Raw genomic sequence first — 26,842 nt, 5'->3', positions numbered from 1 at the left:
TAACTTTGATTAACCCTAATACTTAAATTGCTATTTGGCTCCTAACTCTGAACACACCTCACAATGTACTAACCAAATTTGTAAGTCTTAAGAATCTACATTCTATTCTATTTAAATTTATATGAGTGCTCCATAAAAGTTCTAAAATCATTTTATTTTTTCAATATTAGAACCGGCATTTCCAATTTTTGCATGCAAAAACTTAATTCAGGCCTAAAAACAGATACATTTTAGAAATATTAAACAAAGACTAAAGAGAAACAAGAATTAGACGAACCAAACCAGAGAGAAATCCGGGATTTCAGAGCACAACCAGATTAGAAAGATGCCTGCCTGATCTTAGGGCATTTTCTGACAGAGGGACTGAAGGATGGGACTAAACAAAATTTCCCCAAGAAAATTTTCTCAGCAGCTACTGGGATATTTTCTATAGTCAGATCCAACACAGGTCCCCTGCCTCAATTTCCAGGCAAAGAATAAGAAAAAAACAAAATGATAGTTCAGAAGTTTGTAGTTAAAACATTAAAGAAAATCAGACCATAACAGGAAAAGCTGTAACTTTCCTAATACCCGAGTCTCCTATCCATTCTCAAATTCTATAGTTGCTGTAACCAGCAGTTCAGGTTGACTATGCTGAGATTTCTCCCCTATCTCAACTTCAGCTGAGCAGCAGTCTAAGTAGTGGGAGAGAACCAGAGGCAGCTACACTGTCCTATGTTCCTTGGCCCCCAAGCCATAAAGTACAGCACCAACTGCCAGAGAGACTGCCACTTTCATTCCTCCTGCCGTAGTCTCCTCACACCACTGCCTTCTCAGAACTTTACCTACTTGCTCCCCTGTAGCAGAAATAACCATTCCCTCCTCTGGGAACTGGGAGCACATATCTTGAACATATCGCAAAAAGCATTCTAGCTGCATAACTATTCTTACAAAAAGGTCCCCTACTTTTGATCCTAATTGTCCCATAATTTATTACTCCCAACTATACTCTCCCCCAAAACTTTCTTTACTCACTTTGCACACTTGGGGAGTTCTGTCACCTTTACTTTAGTTTCCTCGTACTCAAGTCCCTATTCGGGCGCCACTTGCCGTGGACCAGCACGGCTAGAAATTCTGGGTCTTGTGGGAGAATAGTGCAGAATTATGAAAATAGACTCGTTGAAAAAAGAGGATGGGATCAGGAAGCCTCTTCAATGCTGATGGCAATATCCGATTGCCCCATAGCCCCAGTTTGCTTTATTATATAGCCATATGCAAATAAGGAAGTCTTTGATACAAAGTCTCACATCTGAGGCTAAAACAGGAACTCTCCCAAGGCATAAACAGGAATCCCCCCATCATGCATAAGTGAAATCAACCAACATCTGAACAAACAAAGGGTGAGAGGAAGGGCATGTAAATTGCTTCCAGGAACTTAAGCAAGCAAGTGAAGTGAGTACAAATACTCAGCTTCATAGCCGATATGGAGGTGGGAGAACTGAGCCTTTTGCTAAGTCCTAAGCCTTGAATTTACAAAGACTTTTTGCCACTTGCAGTCTACGACACAGTTTCATCTATCTAGTTCTCTTAGCTCATGCCCAACCTTTCTCCTGCAAATTCCTACCCTCTTATTTGATTTGGCTGATAATGCTGTCCTTTTTCCATTCAGCTCTAGATATATGCAAAAAGTTTATATAGGCAAGGAAGGATCCTCAAACCCCTCAGCGAGATCTCCTGAGAATAGCTTATAAGGTCTATAATGACCGAGAGGAACAGAAAAAAGAGAGCCCAAAGAGATCAGGCAAAATACCAGCTCTTGGCATACACCCTTAAAGGCTCCAACATCCCAAAGTGGCCTCATAAGACTCCCATCAGGGGCCTGCTTCAAGAGTGGAAAGGTTATTGGGCTAAAACCTGTTTGGCTTCTTGGCCCCCGCTAGGGCCAGGCCCTCGCTGTGGGAAAAAGGAACACTGGAAGGTAGGCTGCCCCCCGCTCTTGGAAGGGAGGGTTCAGTCTCTTCCAGCTCTACCCCAGTCACCTCTGACCTAACCTTGCCGAGCCTGCTGGGATTTGCCACTGAAGACTGAAAATGCCCAGGGCTGTTGGCCTCATCTCACGTCACTGTGGACAAACTTAGGGTAATCATCCAAGTAGCAGATAAGCCTATCTCATTTCTTATAGACAAGAGGGCCACTTACTCTGCCTTGCCTGAATATTCAGGTTATGCTCATCTCTAGAAAATCTCTGGTGTGTGTTGACAGTCTTATTTTCCTTCCCGTTTTTCACAAATTCACTGCCTTGTTTAATATATAGGGTCTCCTTTACACACTCTTTTCTACTGCCTCAATGCCCCATGCCTATTTTAGGCTAGGACATACTCTCCAAATTCAGAGCCTCTCTCCTTTGCACACTTCTGTTATGAATTTACCTGTATCCCCAGCATAGTGTATCCCAAGGTTCTCACCACCGCAGAGCTGCAAACACCAGGGAAAGGCCCCCTGGTTTCATCTCTCCAGGTTAAAGAAAACAAAAGCTCCATCTCTGCACACGCTACAGATGGCCCTTCAAGTCTACCTGAATCATTTCCAGAAATCCAGTATTGACATTAAGTTTGAGACAAAAGTTTAATGTGCTAGAAGCAGTGGTCATTGGGACTTGGACGCTAGCTGCAGAGTGTGGAGATGTGACAACAGTTCCAGTGCCATGTGGACTTTATATGAATGTGACTCCTGCTCCTAGGGACAGTTCTCAGACTGAAGTGGGGTTGGGTTTCATTTACAAATAATGTGGAGCGGTGATGGTGTCAACATGGATTTGGTGAATTACATTAACATATCAAGGACAGTCAAAACTGCAAAGATTTTATTTTAGATCCTGCTGTATTAGCTAAGAATTTGCTTGATAATCTAAAAGGCTTTAATCCCTTCATTGTATTAAGACACTTGCTTTGGCATTTGTTACTAGTGGCTATTTTAATTGTGTTTATTTCATATTTTTCCAGTCTGCCTCCAAATCAGAACATTGGAAATCAGTTCAATATCAATCACAGCACAGGAATTAAAGTAAAAAAAAAAAAGAAAAGGGGGATATGTTTGGAACCAAAAAGCCAACAGGGTTTTTGCAGTTTAGATTTGGGGGGGAAAGAGGAGTGGGGAACTGGCTGTAGGCTGACAGTCTGCTCAACCCCCACCTCGCTTGCCTGATCAAACTGCAAAAGGCTAAGCCCTTCCCCACACCTCCATGATAGCTGTAATGCTAGATGGTTTATGGTCATCCTACCCCCATGTCCCCAGAAAGATGAGAAGCAAGTTTCTTCTATTCTTTGTTTTGTGTATTTAAGATGTTATGTATGGTGGGGGTTTTCTGCACTTGGTAAAATTCTTGGGTTGCCTTGGAACTGTGACCAGAAATCTCTGATTTGCTAATGGCCTCACTTTGCCCTAGAAATAAAGGAGGGAGTGGTTTTCAAGCATGCTCTGTTTTTACTAGCAGCTTTGTAGATCACTTCTGAACCCATCATTTTATTTTTAAAGTGTATTTTCTTAATTCCGCACCACTCCCACTCAGGACCTGGAATTACTAGCAGTGTTGGTTTGAAACAAGAGGCAGAGAGAAAAGAGGAGGGCTGAAGAAGCAGATGGGTGCTTCTCCTGTATGCCCTGAATCAAACCCAGCACTTCCACATGCCAGGCCGATGCTCTACCGCTGAGACAACCGGCCAGGGTCCTTATGTATATTTATAAAAAATCTGAGGCTGAAGATTATTACATGACAGTCCTTCATGCACAGCTTCTAGGAAGAAAGATCACCACATTCTGAAATAATTAACTTAGGCTGGCAATCAAGTAGTAAGAACATCCTCCCTGGCTTCATTGAAATCTTTCTTAAGATCATTATTCAGGATTCAGGGAAAACTGCAGCAGAAAGTTTTATCCCACCCTGAGTAAATGACAGTCATTCCTGCAACCATTTTTGTGACCTTTATTGTTCATGTTCAATTGAGTTCAAATTTACACATTTATATATTTTTCATCCACATTTGAAGGACATCATTTACAAAAAGTAAGAATAACTTTATAACATTAATATACTAGTATTATTCTCCAATGGAAAAATGGAATATACTAAACAAATATGAAGCTTTGTATGATCTCTGTGAAATTACCTGCATTTTCCAGGCGATTTCTGCATGCCACTACATTCCACAGAAACCATTCTTAAAATCGGAACAGATTATGTTATTAACATATCATGACCAATGAAAAAAGAAATATTACGGTAGGTTTTATATTAATAATAATTACATTGTGACTTTCTATAATCAAGATTTATGAGTTTTAAGAGAAAAAAGGAAAAATACAAAAGTACAGAAAATCATTCACATTAAAATCCCCAGAATTGTCTACTTGGCTAGTAACTTATCAGCTCTTTAAAAATTACATATTGATGCCTTATGTCCCTATTCTACTGAAGATGTGAACACACAGTTTTCCTGTCCTTTCATTTGTACATCTTCAGATTATTAATGCACATATTGTATTTTAGTTTATCAAACCATGTAAATTTGAGTGGGCTTGATCAGGAAACAGATAAGTGAAATAATATATATAAGATCATAAGTTAAAAAGAACTCCCTAATTATACTAGACTCGATTTTTTTCAATTAGCAAAATTTATGAAACAGAGCGATAATATTGAAGGGTGAGCAGCAGTTACACAGGAGATCACAATGGAGATAGAAACAGACAAGCTTATAACTCACAAGCCCTGGCGGGAAAAGCCAGCATGACTTTTTCTGCATGGAGGCCATGGCAGAATGCCAGAAGAGAGTAGCAAGACTGAGAGCACGTGACTTTAATAGAATCCATGTGCAGGCTCCTCGTGGTTTTCAACCTAAATTTAGATTGTTAAAAATAAGCCAAAAAAGTGAGGTATTGGTAAGTTACGCAGAGAACTTATCCAAGGGCGATACATTGTGAAAGCCCTGAGGTGAGAAATTTTGTTATTCACATAGGCGTTGAGCAAGGTAACCATACTGTGTAAAGCTCTCCTGTTTTATGTCTGCTACTCTTCTTTCCAGTCTTAGCAAATGTTGAGTAGGATATGGATAAGGACAAAAACTTTGAAACATAAATTACATTTGAAGGTTTGATGCTCAATAGGGCCTGAAGAAAGGTTAAATGTTGTGGCAAATCACTGACATTTTTACTGTTTGTCTTCATCATGAATTCTGCAATGTTGAGCAAGTTTTCAGCACAGGTAAAAAACTTCATCGCATATTACACATTTGCAAGTTGCCTCTCTTATATGTATTCTCTTGTTAAGGAAGATGAGATCAGTCATTTAAAGTTTTGCCAAACTTCCATATTGGTAAGGCTTCTCTTGAGAATTAATTCTTTAATGTTTAGTAAGATTCTCCTGCCAAGCAAATACCTTCTTAAATTCCCTACAAATGTAAAGTTTCAGTACAGTTTGAACCCTTTGGTGATGAGTACGGTTTCAGGACTGGCCAAAGGTTTTGCCACATTCTGTTTATTTGTAAAGCTTATCTACAGTATGAATTCTCAGATTATTAGTTAAAGATGACATTCTAAGTTTCCCACATACTCTACATCTGTATAGTCTTTTCCATATGAATTCTTTGACGTACAGTAAGACTTAACTTCCAGATAACGGTTTTACCACATTTTAAACATTTATAGGATCTCCCATCATCCTCTGATGGTTAATAGTTCAGAAAAAGCTCAAGGCTTTGCCCATTATCTAAATTGTATGATTTCTCCTTTGTGACTTTGATGTTTAGTAAGAGGTAAGAAATTAAAGGCTTTACCAGTTTTGCTGCATTTCTACGGTTTCAGTCCTCTGTGACTTCTTTGATGTTTAATAAGACTTGAAAGTTGAGTAAAAGATTTGCTACATTGTCTGCACTTCTATGGTTCCTCTTCTATGTGAGTTCCTTGATGTATAGTAAGAGTTGAGGGGCAGCTAAAGGCTTTGCCACATTCTAAACATTTATGAAACCTCTCTCCATTATGAATTCTTTGATGTTTAGTAAGAGCTGAGGATTGCCTAAAGCCTTTGCCACATTGTCTGCATTTGTACGGCTTATCTCCTGTGTGAGTTCTTTGATGTATAGTTAGAGTTGAGGAACAGCTAAAGGCTTTGCCACATTCTAAACATTTATGAGACTTCTCTCCAGTATGAATTCTCTGATGTGCAGTAAGAGTATAGGAACGGCTAAAAGCTTTGCCACATTCTCTACAATTATATGGTTTCTCTCCCGTGTGAATTCTTTGATGTACAGTAAGCTTTGACTTTCGGATAAAGGTTTGGCCACACTCTAAACATTTATAAGACCTCTCTCCAGTATGAATTCTCTTATGGTTATTAAAAGTTGAGGAATTGCTGAAAGCTTTCCCACATTCTTTACATTTGTACGGTTTCTCTCCTGTGTGACTTCTTTGATGTGTAGTAAGAGTTGAAGCTTGGGTAAAGGCTTTGCCACATTGTCTGCATTTGTATGGTTTCTCTCCAGTATGAATTCTTTGATGTATGGTAAGGTTTGAGGGTTGAGTAAAAGCTTTGCCACATTGTCTACATATGTATGGTTTCTCTCCTGTGTGACTTCGTTGATGTATAATAACAGCTGAGGAAATCTTAAAGGCATTGTCACATTCTCTACATTTGTATGGCTTCTCTTCCATGTGAATTCTCTGATGGTTAGTAAGAGTTGAGGATTGGTTAAAGGCTTTGCCACATTTTTCACATTTGTATGGTTTCTCTCCTGTGTGAATTCTTTGATGTACAGTAAGCTTTGACTTTCGGATAAAGGTTTTGCCACAATCTAAACATTTATAAGAACTCGGTCCAGTATGAATTTTCTGATGTTTTGTAAGACTTGATGAACTATTAAAGGCTTTGGCACACTGTCTGCATTTGTAAGGTTTCTCTCCTGTGTGATTTCTTTGATGTCTAGTAAGAGTTGAGGAATGGCTAAAGGCTTTGTCAAGCTGTCTGCATTTGTGAGGTCTCTCTTTGGCATGAATATTTCTCTCATGTAAATTAAGACATGAATGCAAATAAACTGTCTTTCCAGATTTTTCAAATTTATCAAGTTTTTCCCCACTATGTGCTTTCTTAAGTATATTTACATTGAATATTTTACTGCAAGCTCTGGTACATAAATTATAAGTGTAAGCTTCCTCCTTAGTATGAATATTCTCATCTTCTGAATGACTTGAAGATTGCTTAAAAGACTTGACACATTTACTTTGTTCATTTGTTGTCTCCACAACATGAATAACTTGATGATTAGCAGGTGCTCTCTGGTCAAACACTTTTCCTTGTTCATAATGGTTCTCTGGAAATGGAGTTTTCTCATTTTGATTACGAACTGATTCTTGTTTAAAGTTTTTCCAATGTTTATTGCATTGATAACTTCTGTCTTCATTATGTGTACTCTGGTAATCGTCAAAGATAGATATGCTTTTAGTGAAAGGTATAATTTTACTTAACATATACACTAATTCCCAAATAACTACTCTGTTATACATATTGAACCATGTTGACTGTACAAAATTTGCTCCAAAATTAATGTTATAGACATTGAAATTAAAAGCATTTGAAAATCAACTCCACTAATAATTTACTCCAAAGATTACATAAGTTTGTAGCTTTTCATTATTTTTTCCAAAATATGTAATAATAATGATTAGGTTTTTTTGGTTTGTTTTCAAATTTTTTGTATTCATTTTAGAGCAGAGAAAGAGGGCGAGAGAGAGAGAAGAGAAGAAGCAGGAAGCATCAACTCCCATATGTGCCTTGACCAGGCAGGCCCAGGGTTTTGAACTGGCCACCTCAGCATTTCTAGGTCAACTCTTTATCCACTGAGCCACCTCAGGTCAGGCTAACAATAGTTTTTTATTTTCATTTTCTAAAATAATTTTTAGGCCCTGGCCGGTTGGCTCAGTGGTAGAGCGTTGGCCTGGCGTGCAGAAGTCCCGGGTTCGATTCCCGGCCAGGGCACACAGGAGAAGCGCCCATCTGCTTCTGTGCCCCTCCCCCTCTCCTTCCTCTCTGTCTCTCTCTTCCCCTCCCGCAGCGAGGCTCCATTGGAGCAAAGATGGCCTGGGCGCTGGGGATGGCTCCTTGGCCTCTGCCCCAGGTGCTAGAGTGGCTCTGGTCACGACAGAGTGATGCCCCAGAGGGGCAGAGCATCGCCCCCTGGTGGGCAGAGCGTCGCCCCCTGGTGGGTGTGCCGGGTGGATCCCGGTTGGGCGCATGCGGGAGTCTGTCTGACTGTCTATCCCCGTTTCCAGCTTCAGAAAAATACAAATAATAATAATAATAATAATAATTTTCATTTTATTTTATTTTATGTTATTGGAAGCAGAGAGAGAGTCCCACATGCACCCTGATGGGAATCGACCTGACAAGCCCAACAAGGGGCAATGTTCTGTCCATGTGGGGATGGTGCTGTATTGCTCAGTAACGGAGCCAATTTTTTAGTGCCTGAAGAAGAGACCACAGAGACTTAAACACAAATAATAGTCCTGCCCTGACCAGATAGCTAAGTTGTTTGGGAGCATCATCCTGAAGCACAGAGGTTGCTGGTTTGATTCTCAGCTAGGACACATATAGGAACAAATTTATGTTCCTGTCTCTCCATTTTTTCTCTTTTGATATAATCAATGCAATAAGTTTTTGGTTTGTTTGTTTGTTTTTTTGAGAAAGGAAGGGATATATAGACAGGAAAATTAAACTGCTCCTGTATGAGTCTTGACAAGGGAATCAGATCAACAATGTCTGTGCTCCCTGAGAAGTCTCCAACTAACCGACCTATTGAGGCAGAACTCAGTTTGCTTTTTATTTTCAGAGAGACAGAAAGACACAAGGAGAGAGAGAGGAACAAGGGAAGAATTCATTTTTTGCCCAACCCTGTTGACCACTCAATGGCTGCTTCTCCTGTGTGGCCTTACCAGCAATTAAATCCACAACCTTGTTGTTTCAGTATGACACTTTTAACCAACTGAGTGCTTAACAGGCCAGAGTGAAATAAACACTTAATTAATGATTATAATGGTCCCACCATGGCCAAAACCATCCATTGGTTTCATTGTCATCCCAGTATGTAAAGGTCTCTGGTTCAATCCCACATCAGGGCATATTCAGAAAGAGATCAATGTTTCTGGCACTGTCTCCATCTCTCTCAAAATATATAAATAACAAAAATCATTTGCAGCAGGTTAGTTCTGTCCATATTAATATCCTCTCTTCTCACCACTCTTCCAAAATTTCTGAGGCTTCCATTAAGTTTACATGACCAAGACCACATTTTCCATGTCTTACCAGTACTGTTTTAGAGAAGAAATTTGCTATCCCTGGATTTTGTAACAAGGTCTGGTTGTCTTCAGATGGCACAGCTGAAAGATACAAAATAAATATTCATAGTTATGACACAAGGTAAATGGTCATACCAGCAAGTATTGACAAAATTACATTTTAAGTACATCAAAGGTAGGTTAAGAGTTCAAAGCAAGACCAAGAAAGGTAACAATGAGAAAAGTCACATCAAAGAGGAATAAAAACTTACTTCCATTATTAACAATATCTGCTGAAACACTCAAGCACACAAAGGTGATAAAAGAAATTTCCCAATTACCAGTTTCTTCTCAAGAAACATAGAAAAGACAGTACTGTATGCTCAATGAACTGGATGCTTCACTGCTTCCAAAAGATTTCTGTTTTGCATGACAGAGTGCCAAGAGAATGGTAGTACATGTGGAATGTACTGTAAAGTCCAATTTTTAAAAAGTGAGTAATTGTTCAAGCACACAGAGACTGCAGTACTGATGACAGATATCAAAAACATAAAAAGCATGACCAGTGGTGGTGTGGTGGACAGGGTGTCAGCCTGAGATGCTGAGGTACCAGGTCTCATCCCTGAGGTCTCTGGCCAGAGCATCTCATTTACCTTTTTTAGCGTAGGCTCAAAAGTTTAAGAGCAAAGACAGCAGGCCTGACCAAGTAATGGCACCGTAAATATTGACAGCTGAGATGTTGAGGACCCAGGTCCAAAACCACAAGGTTGCTGGCTCAAGTGTAGGCACACCAGTTTAACAGTGGGATCACTGGCTTAAGCACAAGGGTTGCTGGCTTGAAGGCCAAAGTCACTGGCTTGATCAAGGAGTCAGTGTCTCAGATGACTCCTGAGTACATGTAAGAAAGCAATCAATAAACAACTAAGATGTCCCAACTATGAGTTGATGCTTTTCATCTGTCTCCCTTTCTGCTGTCCCTCTTTCTCTCACTAAAAAAATATACAAAATAAAAAAGGAAAATTAGTATCAAGGTTGCCAGCTTGAGCATGGGATTCTCATTATTCCATGGTTACTAACTTGATCCCAAAGTTGCCAGCTTGAGTAAGTGGTCACTGCCTCAGCTGAAAACCCCCATCAAGGCACACATAAGAAATAGTCACTGAACAACAAATTAAAGTGACTCAATTAGAAGTTGATGTGTGTCATCTCCCTTGCATTCTCTCACTCTCAGTTAAAAAAAAAAGGGAGGGAGGGTAATTTTCAAATGAAGAAAAGAGAATCAGGGTCATTGTAAAATAAAACAATCATGAATAAAAATAGACATGTTAAGAAATCAATGGATGATGAGATAAAGAATGAAACCAAAGCATTTGCAGAAGCATAACACACATAGAAGGTATTGTGCTAAGTGAAATAAGATTGGCAGAAAAACACATATACCATATAATGTCAATTATATTTGGAATCTAAAGAACAATCTACATGAATAAACAACCAGAAAGAAACTCACAGATATAGTGAACAGAATGATGGCTGTCAGAGGGCAGAGGAGTTGGAAGACTGGGTCAAAAAGTTGAAACACTTTAGCCTGACCTGTGTTGGTGCAGTGGGTAAAAGCATTGACCTGGAATGCTGAGGTCGCCAGTTCAAAAACCCTGGGCTTGCCTGGTCAAGGCACATATGGGAGTTGATGCTTTCTGCTCCTCCCTCCCTTCTCTCTCTTGGCCTCTCTCTCTCTGTCCCCTCTCTCTAAAATGAATAAATAAAATCTTAAAAAAAAAAAAAAAAGTTGAAACACTTTAGAAGAATACACTGGTAGTAACAGAATGTGGTCGTGGGATATAAAGTCCAGCATGGAAAGTATAGTAATATTATCCATGCTGTATTATCCATGCTGGGTCCCTGAAACATCATGGGGAATACTGTCAGATTTTATAAAGTATATTAGGGTCTAACCACTCTCCTGTACATCTGAAACTAGTACAAAATAGTACTGAATAAAAAATAAAATGCAAACCAAGAAAATTAATCTGTCAAATTTTGAAAATTAAATAAATGTTCCAGTGATCAAAAATCCTTTTATATTAACCATAATTTATAACTCAGTGTACCATCAAACAGCAAAAGTTTTCATCATGACATTGTATAGAAAAATTTTTAGACAATATATTTAAATCATTCAAAAATAACTATCAAGTATAATTATAATAAAGATATTTAAGTGACATGAGAAATTTTTTCTGGCTTACTGTATTTCACCTAATGATATAAAAATGTGTAGGCCATAATCCACCTAAAAAAAACACCATTTTTTCTAAATAAAGAAAGCATTAGAAAGTTGTAAAATATGGACAGACTAATCTTTAAATATTTCAGATTAAGCACATCATAATAAAAAAACATGCTGACAAACGAAAAACCTCATCATTGCTTTTTCCTGAAATAAACTTGAATTAAGGAACAAAGCTACTTCCTAAATATGAACTGTCCAATAATGCTGTATCCCACTTCTTACCAAAGGAGAACAATTCTGCATGTTATAAAAGCAGTTGTGAATTCAAAAGTCAAAAAATGACAAAAATCTAATCAAAAAGTAAAAACAGAGAAAGAGAAAGTCAGAGTCCTGGGCAGCTCCCAACTGCGCAAGAACGAATGACAGAATGACAGTGATAATGAAAGCAGGTAACAATGGACACTTTCCCACCTACTGTGCAATAATCTAAGGTCACCTGTGGCAGTAACTATTGAAGGACTCCATGAGATACATAGAGACATGAAATTATTCTAATGTTAAAAATTAAAAATAACAGACTGGAAATATATTTTTATTTTGTTCCAAGTTAAAGGGGGGTAGAGAGATTCATGCATGCACCTCGATGTGATGCACAGGAAAACCCTTGCCTGGAGCTGTTGTTTTATCCACCCAGGGCAATGGTCACAACTGAGCTGTTTTTAGTGCTTGAGGTGGAAACACCACAGAGCCATCGTAGGCACCCAGGGATAACAAACTGGAAACAAATGAGACATGATTTCAGGAGGAAAAAGGAGAAAAAGTGAAAGAGACAGAGGAAAACAGAGAAGTGTAAAGAGAGGAAAAGCAGATGGTCACTTCCCCTGTATCTCCTGAGTGGAATCGAACCCAGGACATCTATATTCCAAGCGAACACTCTCCCACTGAAACAAAGGGCCAGGGACCAGACCAGAAATTTGTAACGATAATCCATACTAAGCAAAAGAACATTTTGAACTAAAACAGAATTAGATCTTCACACTTTGGGGAGATGCTTTATGTTGTAATGAAATCATTAAGTCTTCACTCTGTACAGTCTTGTGGGAATCCTCCATTATATTCGAAATGATAAATCTGGCCTGATGTGGCAGTGGAGCAGAGCACAGAATGTTGAATGGGGACACAGAAGACTTGTGTTCAAAACCCAAAGGTACCCAATCGAAAGTGGCTCAACAACTTGAGCACGGGATTGCTGGCTTGGGCATGGAATCATAGACATGACCCAGGGTTGCTGGCTTGAGCAAGGGGTCACTGACTCTGCTGTAGCCCCAGATCAAGGCACATAAATGAAAGTAGTCAATGAACAAGTGCAGCAAAAAACAAATAATGCTTCTTATGTCTCTCTCTTTCTGTCTATCTCTCTCTGTTGAAAGAAAGAAAAGGAAAGGAAGGGAGAAAGGGAGGGAGGAGGGAAAAAAGAGGAAGAAATAAAGGAAGGAAGGAAGGAAGGAAGGAAGGAAGGAAGGAAGGAAGGAAGGAAGGAAGGAAGGAAGGGGAAGGAAGGAAGGAAGGAAGGAAGGAAGGAAGGAAGGAAGGAAGGAAGGAAGGAAGGAAGGAAGGAAAGAAGGAAGGAAAGAAGGAAGGAAAGAAGGAAGGAAAGAAGGAAGGAAAGGAGGCAGGGAGACAGACAGGGAGGGAGGTAAGGAAATAATTCTGAAAACATGGCATCGTGCCCAGAATTCCTGAAATTTCTGGATCCAATCTGAAGATCTCAACCACTTCCATCAAAAACTACAAATGAGCCTGACCAGGCGGTGGCGCAGTAGATAGAGCGTGGGACTGGGATGCGAAGACCCAGGTTAGAGACCCTGAGGTCGCCAGCTTGAGCATGAGCTCATCTGGCTTGAGCAAAAAGCTCACCAGCTTGGACCCAAGGTCGCTGGCTCGAGCAAGGGTTACTTGGTCTGCTGAAGGCCCACGGTAAAGGCACATATAAGAAAGCAATCAATGAACAACTAAGGTGTCATAACAAAAAACTGATAATTGATGCTTCTCATCTCTCTCTGTTCCTGTCTGTCTATCCCTCTCTCTGACTCTCTATCTGTCCCTGTAAAAACAAAAACAAACAAACTACAAGTGAGAAAACAGCTTATCATGTGATTTCTCGGATACAAACACAGGTTTTCTGTGATGCCCAAAGCTATAGAAGAAGAATCATCATGGCAGCCCTCAGTCCACGGGGAAGACTTGGACCCCACTGCTAATGTGAAGACAGAGGTCGCTAGAGCAAAAGCAGAGTCCTGAGAGGATGCTGGAATATGGGACATGTTGGAGACGAGCTGTCCCTCTCTGACAGCAACCAGAATAAACCTGGGCCTCTCAGACCCCTTTCCACTGCAGCAGCTTCCCAACCACACTGTAAGGTCTGGCTTCCACCATTACATTTAGATCTCTTACGTGCCTCATCTGCTTCCTCCTCCCACTTATCTCAATGGAAGGATACTGTCATTTTCCTTCCCAGCTCAATTTCTAATTCATTTTGTGCCCAGGTAAGAAGACATGATACAATATTACAATGTTCTAAAAAACAGCTTTCCAGAATACGTGTTTTCTGATTGCACTTTAATCATTATAGACACCACATAAGTTTTCACACACTGAGTTCTAATCAATATGCATCATGAAGCCTTTGTTTCTACGCCACCAAACCCCCATATTTGGTCCCTGATGGGAGAACTGTAAAATCTACCCTGCAAGGTAGAAGCTCCTACGTGATGTTCACCCTAGAGAACAGAAGAAAAAGCTGCTGGTAGAGAATAAACTGAGGAAGGAAGTCATCCTCACCCAGGGAGACCAGGTTCCTGTAGTTCTCCAACATCACATCCACGTACAGTTTCCGCTGAGCTGGGTTCAGGCATTCCCACTCCTCCCGAGAGAAATCTACAGTCACATCCCTGAAGGTCACATCCCTGAAGGTCAATGGTTTCTGGAAGAAAAGACACATTAACAAAGTTCCACGGTCTCAGTTCACAATGCCATCCAACATGGAAACAGAGTTAGAAGTGGTTTTGTCCTAAGAGAAAATAATTCAGTAAGATCATTTTTACCCAGCAATATATATTTTTCCTGAGTGGGTGTGAGAAAGAGGGCCACACAAACTGGTTTGAGAGAAATGAGAAGATGTGGGACTTCAACTCAAGCTGTGGGACTTTTAGTTGTTCATTCACTGCCTTCTGATCTGTACTTTGACCAGGTGGCTCTAGCTGAGCCAGTGACTCATTGCTTAAGTCAAAAACCTTTGAGATCCTGACAGCAAAAACGGGGTAATGTCTATAAACCAACGCTCAATCGGGGGACCCTGGGTTGAAGTCACTGATCTTGTGGCTTTGAATCTGGGTCCTCAGTGTCCCAGGTCAGTGTCTTATCTACTGTGCCAATACCTTGTCAGGCAGCAATATTCTTTTGCAAAAAGTGTTTTATCTTTTGTTTTCTTAATCTTTCACACAGTAATATTCTCAAACTTATTTTCTAACACTGAGTAATAAGGATTACACATTTCCATAAATCCATTACACAGACTTAACTTTACAAGATGAATTTTAAAATTACAGTGGTATCTTGAAATACAAGCAAACCAACATACAAATTTTTTAAGATATGAGCTGCGACTCGGTGCATATTTTTGTTCGAGATCCAAGCAAAATTCCCATACGAGCTGTGATTCAGGAAGCTGCCACTAGTTGGCACGTTGGTGCACAGGTCCATAATCGGCAGAACAACACCAGCATCTCATTGTTTCACGTGATACCTGCAGAATCAAGCTGAATCTCGTGCGCTGTACTCATTCTTGCATCATTTTTGCATTTTTTACTAACTTTTTTTGTGTGCTACCATGGGGCCAAATAATATGAGTGTAAAGGACAGTGGCAAGAAGAAGAAGAGAATGATGTCCATAGAAGCAAGAAATAATAGAAAAACATGAATGTGTGGTGTACGAGTGATTGAACTGGCAAGGCTGTATGACCGCAATACATCTACAATTTGTACCATCCTTAAACAAAAGGATGCCATCAAAAGTACAATCCAGTGAAAGGAACTATAATTTTTTCCCATTTAAGGACAAATATCCATGAAGAAATGAAAAAGCTTCTGCTGGTGTGGGTGAAAGAGAAAAAGTTGGCAGGAGATACAGTGACAGAGACTGTAATATGCGAAAAGGCACATATTATTTACAGCGATTTGAAAAAGAAAGAACCATCAATCTCAAAAGATGCAGCAGAAGATACATTTAAGGAAGTCACAGCTGGTTTGTAAATTTCAAAAAGAGATCTGGCATCCACTTGGTGGTAAGGCATGATGAAGCTGTGAGTGCTGACATTAAGGCAGCTGAGAAGTACATCACACGTTTTGCTGTGCTTATTGCAAAGGCTACATCCCCCAACAGGTGTTGAACTGTGATGAAACAGGATTGTTTTCGAAAAAAATGCCCCAGGAGGACTTTCATCACCGCAGAGGAGAAGAAGCTGCCAGGCCATAAACCCATGAAGGACCATATGACCCTTGCATTGTGTGGAAATGCTAGTAAAGTAAAGCCACTGCTAGTGTATCATTCTGAAAATCCTCGAGCCTTTACGACTCACAAGTCTTAAAAAAAACCTGCAGGTTATGTGGCACGCCAATGCTAGGGGATGGGTTACGTGGCAGTTTTTTATTGAATAGGTAAATTTCATCTTTGGTCCGACATTGAAGAAATATCTTCAAGAAACTAAACTCCCAATGAAAGCATTACTAATCCTTGATAATGCTCCAGCCCACCAACCTGGTCTTGAAGAAGACATTCTTGATGAGTTCAAATTCGTGAAAGTCCTCTACTTCCCACCCAACACGACTTCAATCTTGCAACCTATGGATCAGCAGGTCATTTCCAACTTTAAAAAGCTTTACACTTGCCTGACCAGGGGGTGGTGCAGTGGATAGAGCGTCGGACTGGGATGCGGAAGGACCCAGGTTCGAGACCCCGAGGTCGCCAGCTTGAGCGCGGGCTCATCTGGCTTGAGCAAAAAGCTCACCAGCTTGGACCCAAGGTCGCTGGCTCTAGCAAGGGGTTACTCGGTCTGCTGTAGGCCCTCGGTCAAGGTACATATGAGAAAGCAATCAATGAACAACTAAGAAGTCGCAACGTGCAACGGAAAGCTAATGATTGATGCTTCTCATCTCTCTCCGTTCCTGTCTGTATGTCCCTGTCTTTCTCTGCCTCTGTAAAAAAAAAAAAAAAAGCTTTACACTGTAAGCACTTGTTCCGCCACTGCTTTGATGAAAGTCCTCCAGGGCATTTTTTCCTAAAACAATCCTGTATCATCACAGTTCAACACCTGTTGGGGGATGTAGCCTTCCTTTGCAATAAGCACAGCAAAACGTGTGATGTACTCCTCAGCTGCTTTGAGGTGACTGAGAATACAATTCTAACCCTTCAAGACTTTTAGAAAGATCACTACATCATGATATGTTTATGCATTATTGACTAGGCATGGCAAGAGGTTACAAGAACCTTTCACTCGGCATGAAAAAAGTTATGGCCTGATGTTGTTGCAGACAAGGACTTCAAAGGATTCGAACCAGAGACCGAGACCGAGGTAGAAGCGTTGGAGGAGATTGTGCCCCTTGGAAAGTCTATGGGTCTGGAGGTAGATGAGGGTGACGTAAACGAGTTCGTCCAGGAACATGAGGAGGAACTCTCAACTGAGGAGTTGAAGGAGCTACAGATGATGCAACATACGGAGCTTCTGTAGGAGATCAGTAGTGAGGAGGAGGTAGAGTCAGAGGAAGTGATTTCTACAAGTGAAATTAAAGACATGCTGGCAATGTGGGAGAAGCTTTCAAGTTTCATTGAAAAGAAACACCCAGAAAAAGTTTCAACTGGTCGTGCTTCAGCACTTCTTAATGACACTTGTTTGTCACATTTCTGTACCATTTTAAAAGGAAGGCAAAAGCAAACCTCTTTGGATAGATTTTTATTCAAAAGTCCTGCAAGTGAAAGTACTGAAAGTACATCCAAATGGCAAAAACAGGCGATGATTAAATGAAAAATACATAACGTTAAGCTTAGGTTAAGTTTAAAGTTAAAAAAGTGCATTTTTTTACAATTAAGTTTTTGTGGTTTCATTTTAAGTAAAGAAAATACAGTTTTAGTTCTGTTTAAAGTAAAGAAAATGCAGTTTTAGTTTACATTTAGTGTTAAGAAGTGCAGTTTTAGTTTTTGTGTCTACAGTGCCTGCATCCCTTCCTCCCTCCCTCCTCCTCTGCCATTCACCTCCATTAGCCGCACTCGTCTGTGTCCAAGGTTAGAATACAGTACTAAATAACACTTTTTTCTTTTATTTCATATATTTTGTTATACATTTGTAATGTATACATGTGTGTTTCTTAGTTAAAAACATGTCTTTTTTCATAATTTAGGATGGTTTGGGAATGTTTCACAGGGCTGGAATGAATTAAATCTATTTCAGTTATTTTAAATGGGAGAAATTTGTTTGATATACGAGTTGACTGACTTACGAGCTTGGTTATAGAACAAACTAAACTCGTATCTCAAGGTACCACTGTATGGCATCACCATGACCTGGTAGGAAAATGTTCTCTTTCACCCACACCAGGAGCTTTCTCCTGATATACCAATGTGGCAGGTTCAATTCCTGGTCAAGGCATATTCAAGAAATCAACCAATTAATTATTAAGAAGTGAAATAGCAAGTTTATGGCATTTCCCTCTCTCTCTCTCTCAAAAATTTATCAACAGAATTAAGGCATCAACACAGGCATGTGGATTTGTCAGTGCTGTATTTGTATCAGTCATGATGAGTTGTGTATATCTGTCAGGTGAAAAAGTCACAGCAACTTGGCAGTGTAAGTACTTCTTCACTTTTGACATGGACAACAGTGAACTCCTGTTTTCTAAAATTGCTCATTCTCAATCAAGTGTGGAGATGGGGCCTGTGTTTCCACACATCTACCAAACTCTCTTTTTACCGGTGACACCAATGTCTCCAGTCCACGTGCCACACTCCTGAAAAGCACAGAGAAAGAAAACACAAAGGAAAATACATACATGACTTTGACCTAAAATTTGAATGGAATTTTTTTTTTTTTTTTGTATTTTTCTGAAGCTGGAAACGGGGAGAGACAGTCAGACAGACTCCCGCATGCACCCAACCGGGATCCACCCGGCACGCCCACCAGGGGCGATGCTCTGCCCCTCCGGGGTGTCGCTCTGCCGCGACCAGAGCCACTCTAGCACCTGGGGCAGAGGCCAAGGAGCCATCCCCAGCGCCCGGGCCATCTTTACTCCGATGGAGCCTTGGCTGCGGGAGGGGAAGAGAGAGACAGAGAGGAAGGAGGGGGGGGTGGAGAAGCAAATGGGCGCTTCTCCTATGTGTCCTGGCCAGGAATCGAACCCGGGTCCCCTGCACACCAGGCCGACGCTCTACCGCTGAGCCAACCAGCCAGGGCTGGAATTTCTTGATCTCAAGGATTAGGATTCATAGCAACTAAAAATTTATTATACGTAATCTTAGAACAAGATATTTCTTCCTTTGCCGTGAGACTGCTTTTTGGAACAAACAATACAGTGAATGATGGACCTTGAGTTTTACTTCAAATGTAACCTATAATTTTTCAAAAAATTGTACAAAGACTAGCCCATACTACTAGGAAAACTTGTAAACATCTATAGAAGTTTCTATAACGGATAATAAACTTTTTATCATTTTTTATTTATTTATTTATTCATTTTTTAGAGAGGAGAGACAGAAAAGAGACAGAGAGAGATAGAAATAAGGGGGAGAAGCAGAAAGCATCAACTCCCATATGTGCCTTGACCAGGCAAGCCCGGGGTTCCGAACTGGCAACTACAGCATTCCAGATTGACATTTTATCCACTGTGCCACCACAGGTCAGGTAATAATATAAACTTAAGCAAGAAGAAAAAATAGCTCAAATAACGTTAACACATTATACACAGAACTAGGTACAGTTTGAAAGTGATAGAGCCTGACCTGTGGTGGTGCAGAAGAAAAAGTGTCAACCTGGAACACTGAGGTTGCCGGTTCAAAACCCTAGGCTTCCCTAATCAAGGCAATATTGGAGTTCATGCTTTCTGCTCCTTCTCTCTTCCTATTTATACTGTCTTGGTCGATCTCTCCTCTTTAAAATGAATTAATAATAATCTTGAAAATAAAATGAAAGATATGTGATTCTGTAGTTTCACGAATCACTTGTGAATAATACTTATTATTTTTTTTTTTTTGTGACAGAAAGAGACAGAGAGAGAGAGAGAGAGAGACAGGGATCACCAGGAAAAGAGATGAGAAACATCTGTCCTTAGTTCCATCTCCTTACTTTTTCATTGACTGCTTTCTCATATGTGCATTGTCGAGAGTAGGGGGAAACTACAGCAGAACGAGTGACCCCCACTTACTCCATGAGGCAAGCTAGCAACCAACCTTGGGCTTCAAACCAGAGAACTTTGTCTTTAAGCAAGACACCATGGGGTCATGTTTATGATCGCACGATCAAGCTGGTGACATCGGGGATTTGAACAGGGTCCTCTGTGTCCCAGTCCAATGCTCTATCTACTGTGCCACCACCGGGTCAGGTAATACTCGTTTTTAATAAACACAGAAGCAAGAAGAACATCCATAATAATAGAAAACATTTTAAAGCAACTGATTCGTTGTCTCTAATTTCTTTGAAAATTTTTATACACATTCATCGAGAGCTCTGTTATGACATCGTAGGAACACAATATAAATAATGAAATTTGGAAATAATCATAAAAACAGTTAATTTCTGCAACTACCCATCCACATGCATCCTCCACGTTCTGTTCTTTCACACTCCTTTAAAATAAAGACGTTCTCAGCAATCTAGTGAGCAGGTCTCTTCTAGCTGCTCTTCTCTGTCAGAACTTCCTCAGCTATTCTGACCCATAGAAGGTACATTTCCTTAATCCAGACCCACAGAAGTGATGCTAGAGCCACATGAAACTAAAGCCTACTTTCCCTTCTTACTGATGCTTGAGCCTCTGATCCATCCTTATAAGGATGATGGACACAGTTGTCCTTCCAGTTGATGTTACAAAGGGGATATTTCTAGTATCAGAAAGTGATTAGTGAGTAATGGCGACATGAGAGATAACCCTGATAACTCCAAATGAAATTTCAACAAATTGAACAACTACAAAAATAACCCCAGCTGGGTTTACAGTGCACCTGAAAGATCTCCATACCAAATGGACTGAAGGTGTGGCGGGTTGAAAAGGGGGCAGAAGATAAAACGCACTCATGCTCAGCTCTGAAGAGGAGAGAAACCACCTGACCAGGTTTTTTCTTTTTCTTTGCTGCTCTGTGGGGAAGAGGAAGGGCCATGCTGCCTGGGTCTTATTTACCATGAAGAATCAAGCCCACAGTGCCTGAGCCTCCTTCAGATAGGAGGAGCGGAGAGGCTGAGGGGCAGAGGAGGTGCTGAACTAAGGGGGAGTGAGGGGACGGGCTGAGCTCAGGGTCTCGGCCACAATTCCCGTGGTTTGCCTGCCCTCCACACTCTGCAACAAAACAAAGTGCAGCGCCCCAGTCTCTCAGGTGCCAACTCGCTCACCTCGTGGGTAGGAAGAATGGCAGTGGCAGAACCCACAGCTAGCTCTCCAGAGCCACTCTCTCCACTGAGAAATAGAGCTACTCCACATTGGGTCTCCTGGTTTCTTGACATGTGGGGAGGAGCTCCAAGAGACATCAAATCGCCACTGCTAGGACATTAAAGCCACAAAACCGTAAAGTTATAAACCTGAAGCTGTAAAACCCTCACTACACGCCACATCCACCCATGACTGCGGCCCTGCCTGCATCATTAACAGTGAGGTCTCAGGGAAGATCTTCCCAAGAATCTCAGAGCCAAAACTTGCAGTAGAGAAACACGTATTGGAAAAAAAGTAGTAACCACAAAAACCTGAAAAAAAAATTTCCTTTTATTTCTTTTCTCCATTTTATTTACTTTCATTTCTCTTATCCTTTTCTTCTCTTTCTCTTTTAAATTTTATTATCTTAAACTTTTATATTTTATTATTTTTCTTTGTGATTTCTTTTTTCCTTTTCTATGCTTCTCCTCCTTTCCTGTGGTTTTTCATTATACTTATCATTGTATATATAATTTTTATATTTTTCATGAATTTTTTTTCAGTTATTATTTCCCATTTTTTAGTTGTTTCTTGTTAGAGTTCTTAACAATATCACTCTCAAATGCCATCAAGGTAGAAAAAATCAAATACCATGGACACACAAGAAAGAGACGTAATTCAGATAAGTAATTAAAAATCTCCATAAAGAAATCTCAACTACATGGAAACCCAGGACATAGAAGAGAATTTAAAACTGATGATATAAAAAAACTCAATAATTTCCATGAAAACAATAAGCTCTTTATTGAGCTGAGAAACAAATTAATGAACAAAAACAGTACTTCATAAAAGAGATTTGAACTTTCAAAAAGAACCAGAGATGAAGAACTCAATACATAAACTGAAAAATAAGGTAGCAAGTTTAGCTAATAAAACAGGCCAGAAAAAAAAAGAGAATAAGTAACACCAAAAACAGGCAACTAGAGATGCTACACAGAGAAGACTCATGAATAAAAAAATAAAAAAAATGAGAGATCTAGAAGAACTGACTGCCTCTATCAGAAAGAACAATACAAGGTGTGACCAGGTGGTGGTGCAGTAGATAAGAGATTTGGACTGGGACGCAGACGACCCAGGTTTCAAACCCCAAGGTTGCCAGCTTGAGTGGGGGTTTGCTGACTTGAGCACTGATGGGATCATAGACATGACCCTATAGTCAGTCATGGGCTTCTGCCCAAAAATCACTGGCTAGAAGAACGGGTCACTTGCTCTGCTGTAGCTCCCCATAGAGGCACATATGAGAAAGCAATCAATGAACAACTAAGTAACTACAACAGAGAATTGATGCTTCTCATCTCTCTCCTTTCCTGTCTGTCTGTCCCTATTTGACCCTGTCTGTCTCTGTCTCACACACACACACACACACACGAAAAAGGTACATATAGAAAAAAGAAAGCAACAATTTGACATGAAAATTTAAGGGATGCTGCAAAAGTAGCAATAAGATACCTGACCAGGTGGTGGTACAGCAGATAGAGCATCAGACTGGGACGCAGAGGACCCATATTCAAAACCCCGAGGTTGCTGGCTTGAGAACAGGGTCATCTGGTATGAGCATGGATACTGGCTTGAACCAAAGGTCACTGGCTTGAGCAAGGGGTCACTTGGTCTGTTGTAGCTCCCTGGTCCAGACACATATGACAAAGCAATCAATGAACAACTAAGGTGCTGCAATGAAGAACCGATGCAATCTCATCTCTCTCCCTTTCTGTCTGTCTGTCCCTATCTGTCCTTCTCTCTGTCTCTGTCACACACAAAAATAATAAAGTATATGTAACAGGAACGTTTCTATCATTACAGTCTCATATGAAGAAACATAAAAGATCCCAAGTAGACAACCTAACATGACACCTTAAGTAACTAGGAAAAGAATAAAAAAAAATGGAAGAAGTAAATTAGTATCAATTAAAGCAGAACTAAAAGAAATACAGAATAGAAAATGTATAGAAAAAACAAATACAACAAACAGCTCAGTTTATAAAAGATCAATATAATTGAGAAACCATTGGCTAGACTCATGAAGGTAAAAAGAGAAATGACTCATAGTAAACAAATCTAAAATGAAAGATGAGAAATTACCTCAAAAATCAGATATACAAAAGATCATAGTACAATACCATAAAAAATTTTATGCCATCAAATTAAACAACCTAGATGAAATGGATAAATTCCTACAAATACAATCTTCCTAGACTGAGTCACAAGTAGAAAACCTAAATAGACCCATAAAGAGGGAGGAATTACAAACAAGTATCAGAAACCACCCAAAAGCCCGACAGCGGTGGCACACTGGATAGAAGGCTGGACTGGGATGCAGAGGGCACAGGTTCGAATCCCTGAGGTTACTGGTTGGAGCATGGGCTCATCCAACTTGATCAGGAGGTGATGAGCTTAAGCATAGGGTTACTTTGCTTAGGGTTACTCATGCTAGTTGCTAGACATGATCCCACAGTCGCTGGCTTGAGCAAGGGGTCACTAGCTCTGCTCTAGTGCCCCTGGTCAATGCACATATAAGAAAGCAATCAATGAACAACGAAGAAGCCTCAACAAAGAACTGATGCTTCTTATCTCTCTCCCTTCCTGTCTTTCCATATCTGTCACTCTTTCTGTCTACGTGCCCCTCCCCCCAAAAAACCATGATTTCCAAAAATAAAAGTCCAGAACCAGATGACTATACTAGGGAATTCTACCAAACAGTCAAAGATTTGGTTCCTATGCATCTCGAATTCTCCAAAGAACAGAAGAAGCATTACTCCTTAACACATTTTATGTGGTCAACAATATCATGTTACCAAAACCTGACAAGACAGTACAAAAATAAACAGAAAACAACAGACCATTATCTCTAATGAATACTGATGCAAAAAGCCTAAACAAAATACTAGCAACTCGAATACAACAACACATTAAAAAAATAATACATTGGCCTGACTTGTGGTGGCGCAGTGGATAAAGCACCAACCTGAAATGCTGAGGTCACCGGTTCAATACCCTGCCTGTACTTGCCTGGTCTAAGGCACATATGGGAGTTGAAGCTTCCTGCTCCTCCCCCCTTTCTCTCTCTCTCTTTCTCTCTCTCTCTCTCTCTCTCTCTCACTTTCTCTCTCCTCTTGAAAATAAATTAAAAAATTTTTAAAAAATAATACATTTTGATGAAGTGGGATTCATTCCAGAAGCACAAAGATGGTTTAATATACATAAGTCGTTTAACATAACACACCACATCAAGAAAACAAAGAAAAATCATATGATCCTATCAATAGATGCAGAAAAGCCATTCAGTAAGATACAACTTCCTTTTATGTTTAAAACACTCAATAAAATTGGAATAGAAGTACCTCAACATAATAAAGGCCATATATGACAAACCATCAGCTAATTTCCTACTAAATGAAGAAAAACTGAAAGCTTTTCCACTAAAATCAGGAACAACACAAGGCTGCCAGTCTCTTCACTTCTATTCAACATAGTGCTGGAAGTTTCAGCCAGAGCATCAGGGAAGAGAAAGAAAGAAAAGGCATTAATATGGGAAAGAACAAGTAATGTTATCATTTTTCCAGATGACCCTGTATATAGGACACCCAACGCCCTGGCCAGTTGGCTCAGTGGTAGAGCATTCGTCCAATGTATGGCAGTCCCGGTTCAATTCCCTGTCAGGACACACAAGAGATGCGCCCATCTGCTTCTCCACCCTACACTCTCTCACTACCCCCTCTTTGCCTCCTGCAGCCATGGCTCAATTGGAGCGAGTTGGCACTAGGCACTGAGGATGGCTCCATGGTCTCTGCCTCAGGTGCTAAGAAATGGCTCTGGTTACAACAGAGCAAGGACCCCAGATGGGCAGAGCATGGCTTCCTGGTGGGCTTGCCAGGTATATCTGGTCAGGGGCATGCGGGAGTCTGTCTTTGCCTTCCCTCCGCTCACTGAAGAAGAAAGAAAGAAATAAGAAAACCCCAGACCCCACCAAAATAAATTAGCAACTATACAACAACACGATAAAGTCGAATGATATAAAATCAACATACAAAAGTATATTGCGCCTGACCAGGTGGTGGCGCAGTGGATAGAGCATCAGACTGGGATGCAGAGGACCCTAAGGTCACCAGCTTGAGCATGGGCTCATCTGGTTTGAGCAAAGCTCACCAGCTTGGACCCAAGGTCGCTTGCCCAGGGAACATACAGGAACAGATCAATGTTCTCATCTCTCTCTAAAATCAATAAAATAAACATTAAAAAAAAGAATGAAAAAGAGAAAGAGCTGACAGTGGTGGTACATACGATAAATCATCAAGCTGGAATGCTGAGGTTGCTGATTTGAAACCCAGGGCTGACCCAGTCAAGGCACATAAGGGAAATCCCTTCAACGAGCTGATGCTCCCCACTCCTCCCCCCGCTTTCTCTGCCTCCATCTTTCCATCTACTATTTAAAATCAATAAATAAAATTTAAAAAACTAAGCAAATGGAAACAACGTCACTAGGCAGGGACACTACCAGTAAAGAATCAGAGGTTGCAGGTCCTAAATCAACTGAAGTTAGGAGGAAAAGCAAACACAGCCTTTGCCCAGGACACATCGCTTACCTGAGAAGCAGCCATTCTGTCCTGGTCCTGCTCCTGCTTGTTTTCTCAGGGGACAATATGTTGAGGAGTCAGGTCTGCATTTTCAGAATGTGCTACCACAGGTGTCCACACAGCCCCTCTATCCACTTCCACCGCACTCACAGACAGAAGGACCTGGAAATGCTGAAAAGGCCACACTCTCCTGTCCGTCCTCACTGGAGTCAGCCACAAGTGCTCCTACAGGGAGAACAAACTGTATTTTTTTCCTGTCTTCACCTGTCTGTCCTCCCTCAGACGTCCACACATTCCACAGCAATGAGAATGGGCACTGCTCTCCTGAACGCCCTAACCTCCCTTGACCATGCCTGCTCCTCACTCTCACGAATGCATCCCGGGTACAGTCTCCTCTCTGGAGCATGTCTGTGCCTCCCCACTCACCTTTGCCTGTTTCTCTTCTAAGATTCCAGGGTTCTTCTTTTGGCTCTGAGCCCTGAGCCCACTTCTACTTCTGTGACTTATTTTTTTCGATGCTGCAGAAAGGGGGACAGATATGTGCAGACAGATGGGAAAGGACAGAGATGAGAAGCATCAATTCTTTTTATTTATTTATTTATTATTTATTTATTTTATTTATTTATTTTTTTTTGTATTTTTCTGAAGCTGGAAACGGGGAGAGACAGTCAGACAGACTCCCGCATGCGCCCGACTGGGATCCACCCGGCACGCCCACCAGGGGGGGCGCTCTGCCCACCAGGGGGCGATGCTCTGCCCCTCTGGGGCGTCGCTCTGCCATGACCAGAACCACTCAAGCGCCTGGGGCAGAGACCAAGGAGCCATCCCCAGCGCCCGGGCCATCTTTACTCCAATGGAGCCTTGGCTGCGGGAGGGGAAGAGAGAGACAGAGAGGAAGGGGGGGTGGTGGAGAAGCAAATGGGCGCTTCTCCTATGTGCCCTGGCCGGGAATCGAACCCAGGTCCCCCGCACGCCAGGCCGACGCTCTACCGCTTAGCCAACCGGCCAGGGCGAG

At 40.9% G+C, this 26,842-nt stretch overlaps 2 protein-coding genes across 2 annotated transcripts in view; both read right to left on the bottom strand.

Moving 5' to 3' along the window:
- Positions 1–25,875, bottom strand: part of LOC136399330 (zinc finger protein 420-like) — a 39,742-nt gene extending 13,867 nt beyond the window's left edge. Inside the window, exon 1 of the mRNA XM_066374387.1 lies at positions 25,837–25,875. Within this exon, the coding sequence (XP_066230484.1) occupies positions 25,837–25,851 (15 nt within the window). The 5' untranslated portion in view covers positions 25,852–25,875. The remainder of the gene's footprint in view (positions 1–25,836) is intronic.
- LOC136399341 (zinc finger protein 420-like) lies at positions 3,965–25,945 on the bottom strand. Its single transcript, XM_066374419.1, is given in 4 exon segments — positions 3,965–7,440; positions 9,329–9,402; positions 14,375–14,516; positions 25,837–25,945. Coding segments are annotated over 4 exon segments (1,932 nt in total). The 5' UTR covers positions 25,852–25,945; the 3' UTR covers positions 3,965–5,739.
- Between the last annotated feature and the right edge of the window lie 897 nt (positions 25,946–26,842).

Source organism: Saccopteryx leptura, chromosome 3 (genome assembly GCF_036850995.1).
Source record: "Saccopteryx leptura isolate mSacLep1 chromosome 3, mSacLep1_pri_phased_curated, whole genome shotgun sequence".
In the NCBI taxonomy this organism is placed as follows: Eukaryota; Metazoa; Chordata; class Mammalia; order Chiroptera; family Emballonuridae; genus Saccopteryx; species Saccopteryx leptura.
The sequence above is the reverse complement of the archived record's forward strand: the minus strand, read 5'-3'. Positions and strand labels throughout refer to the sequence as shown.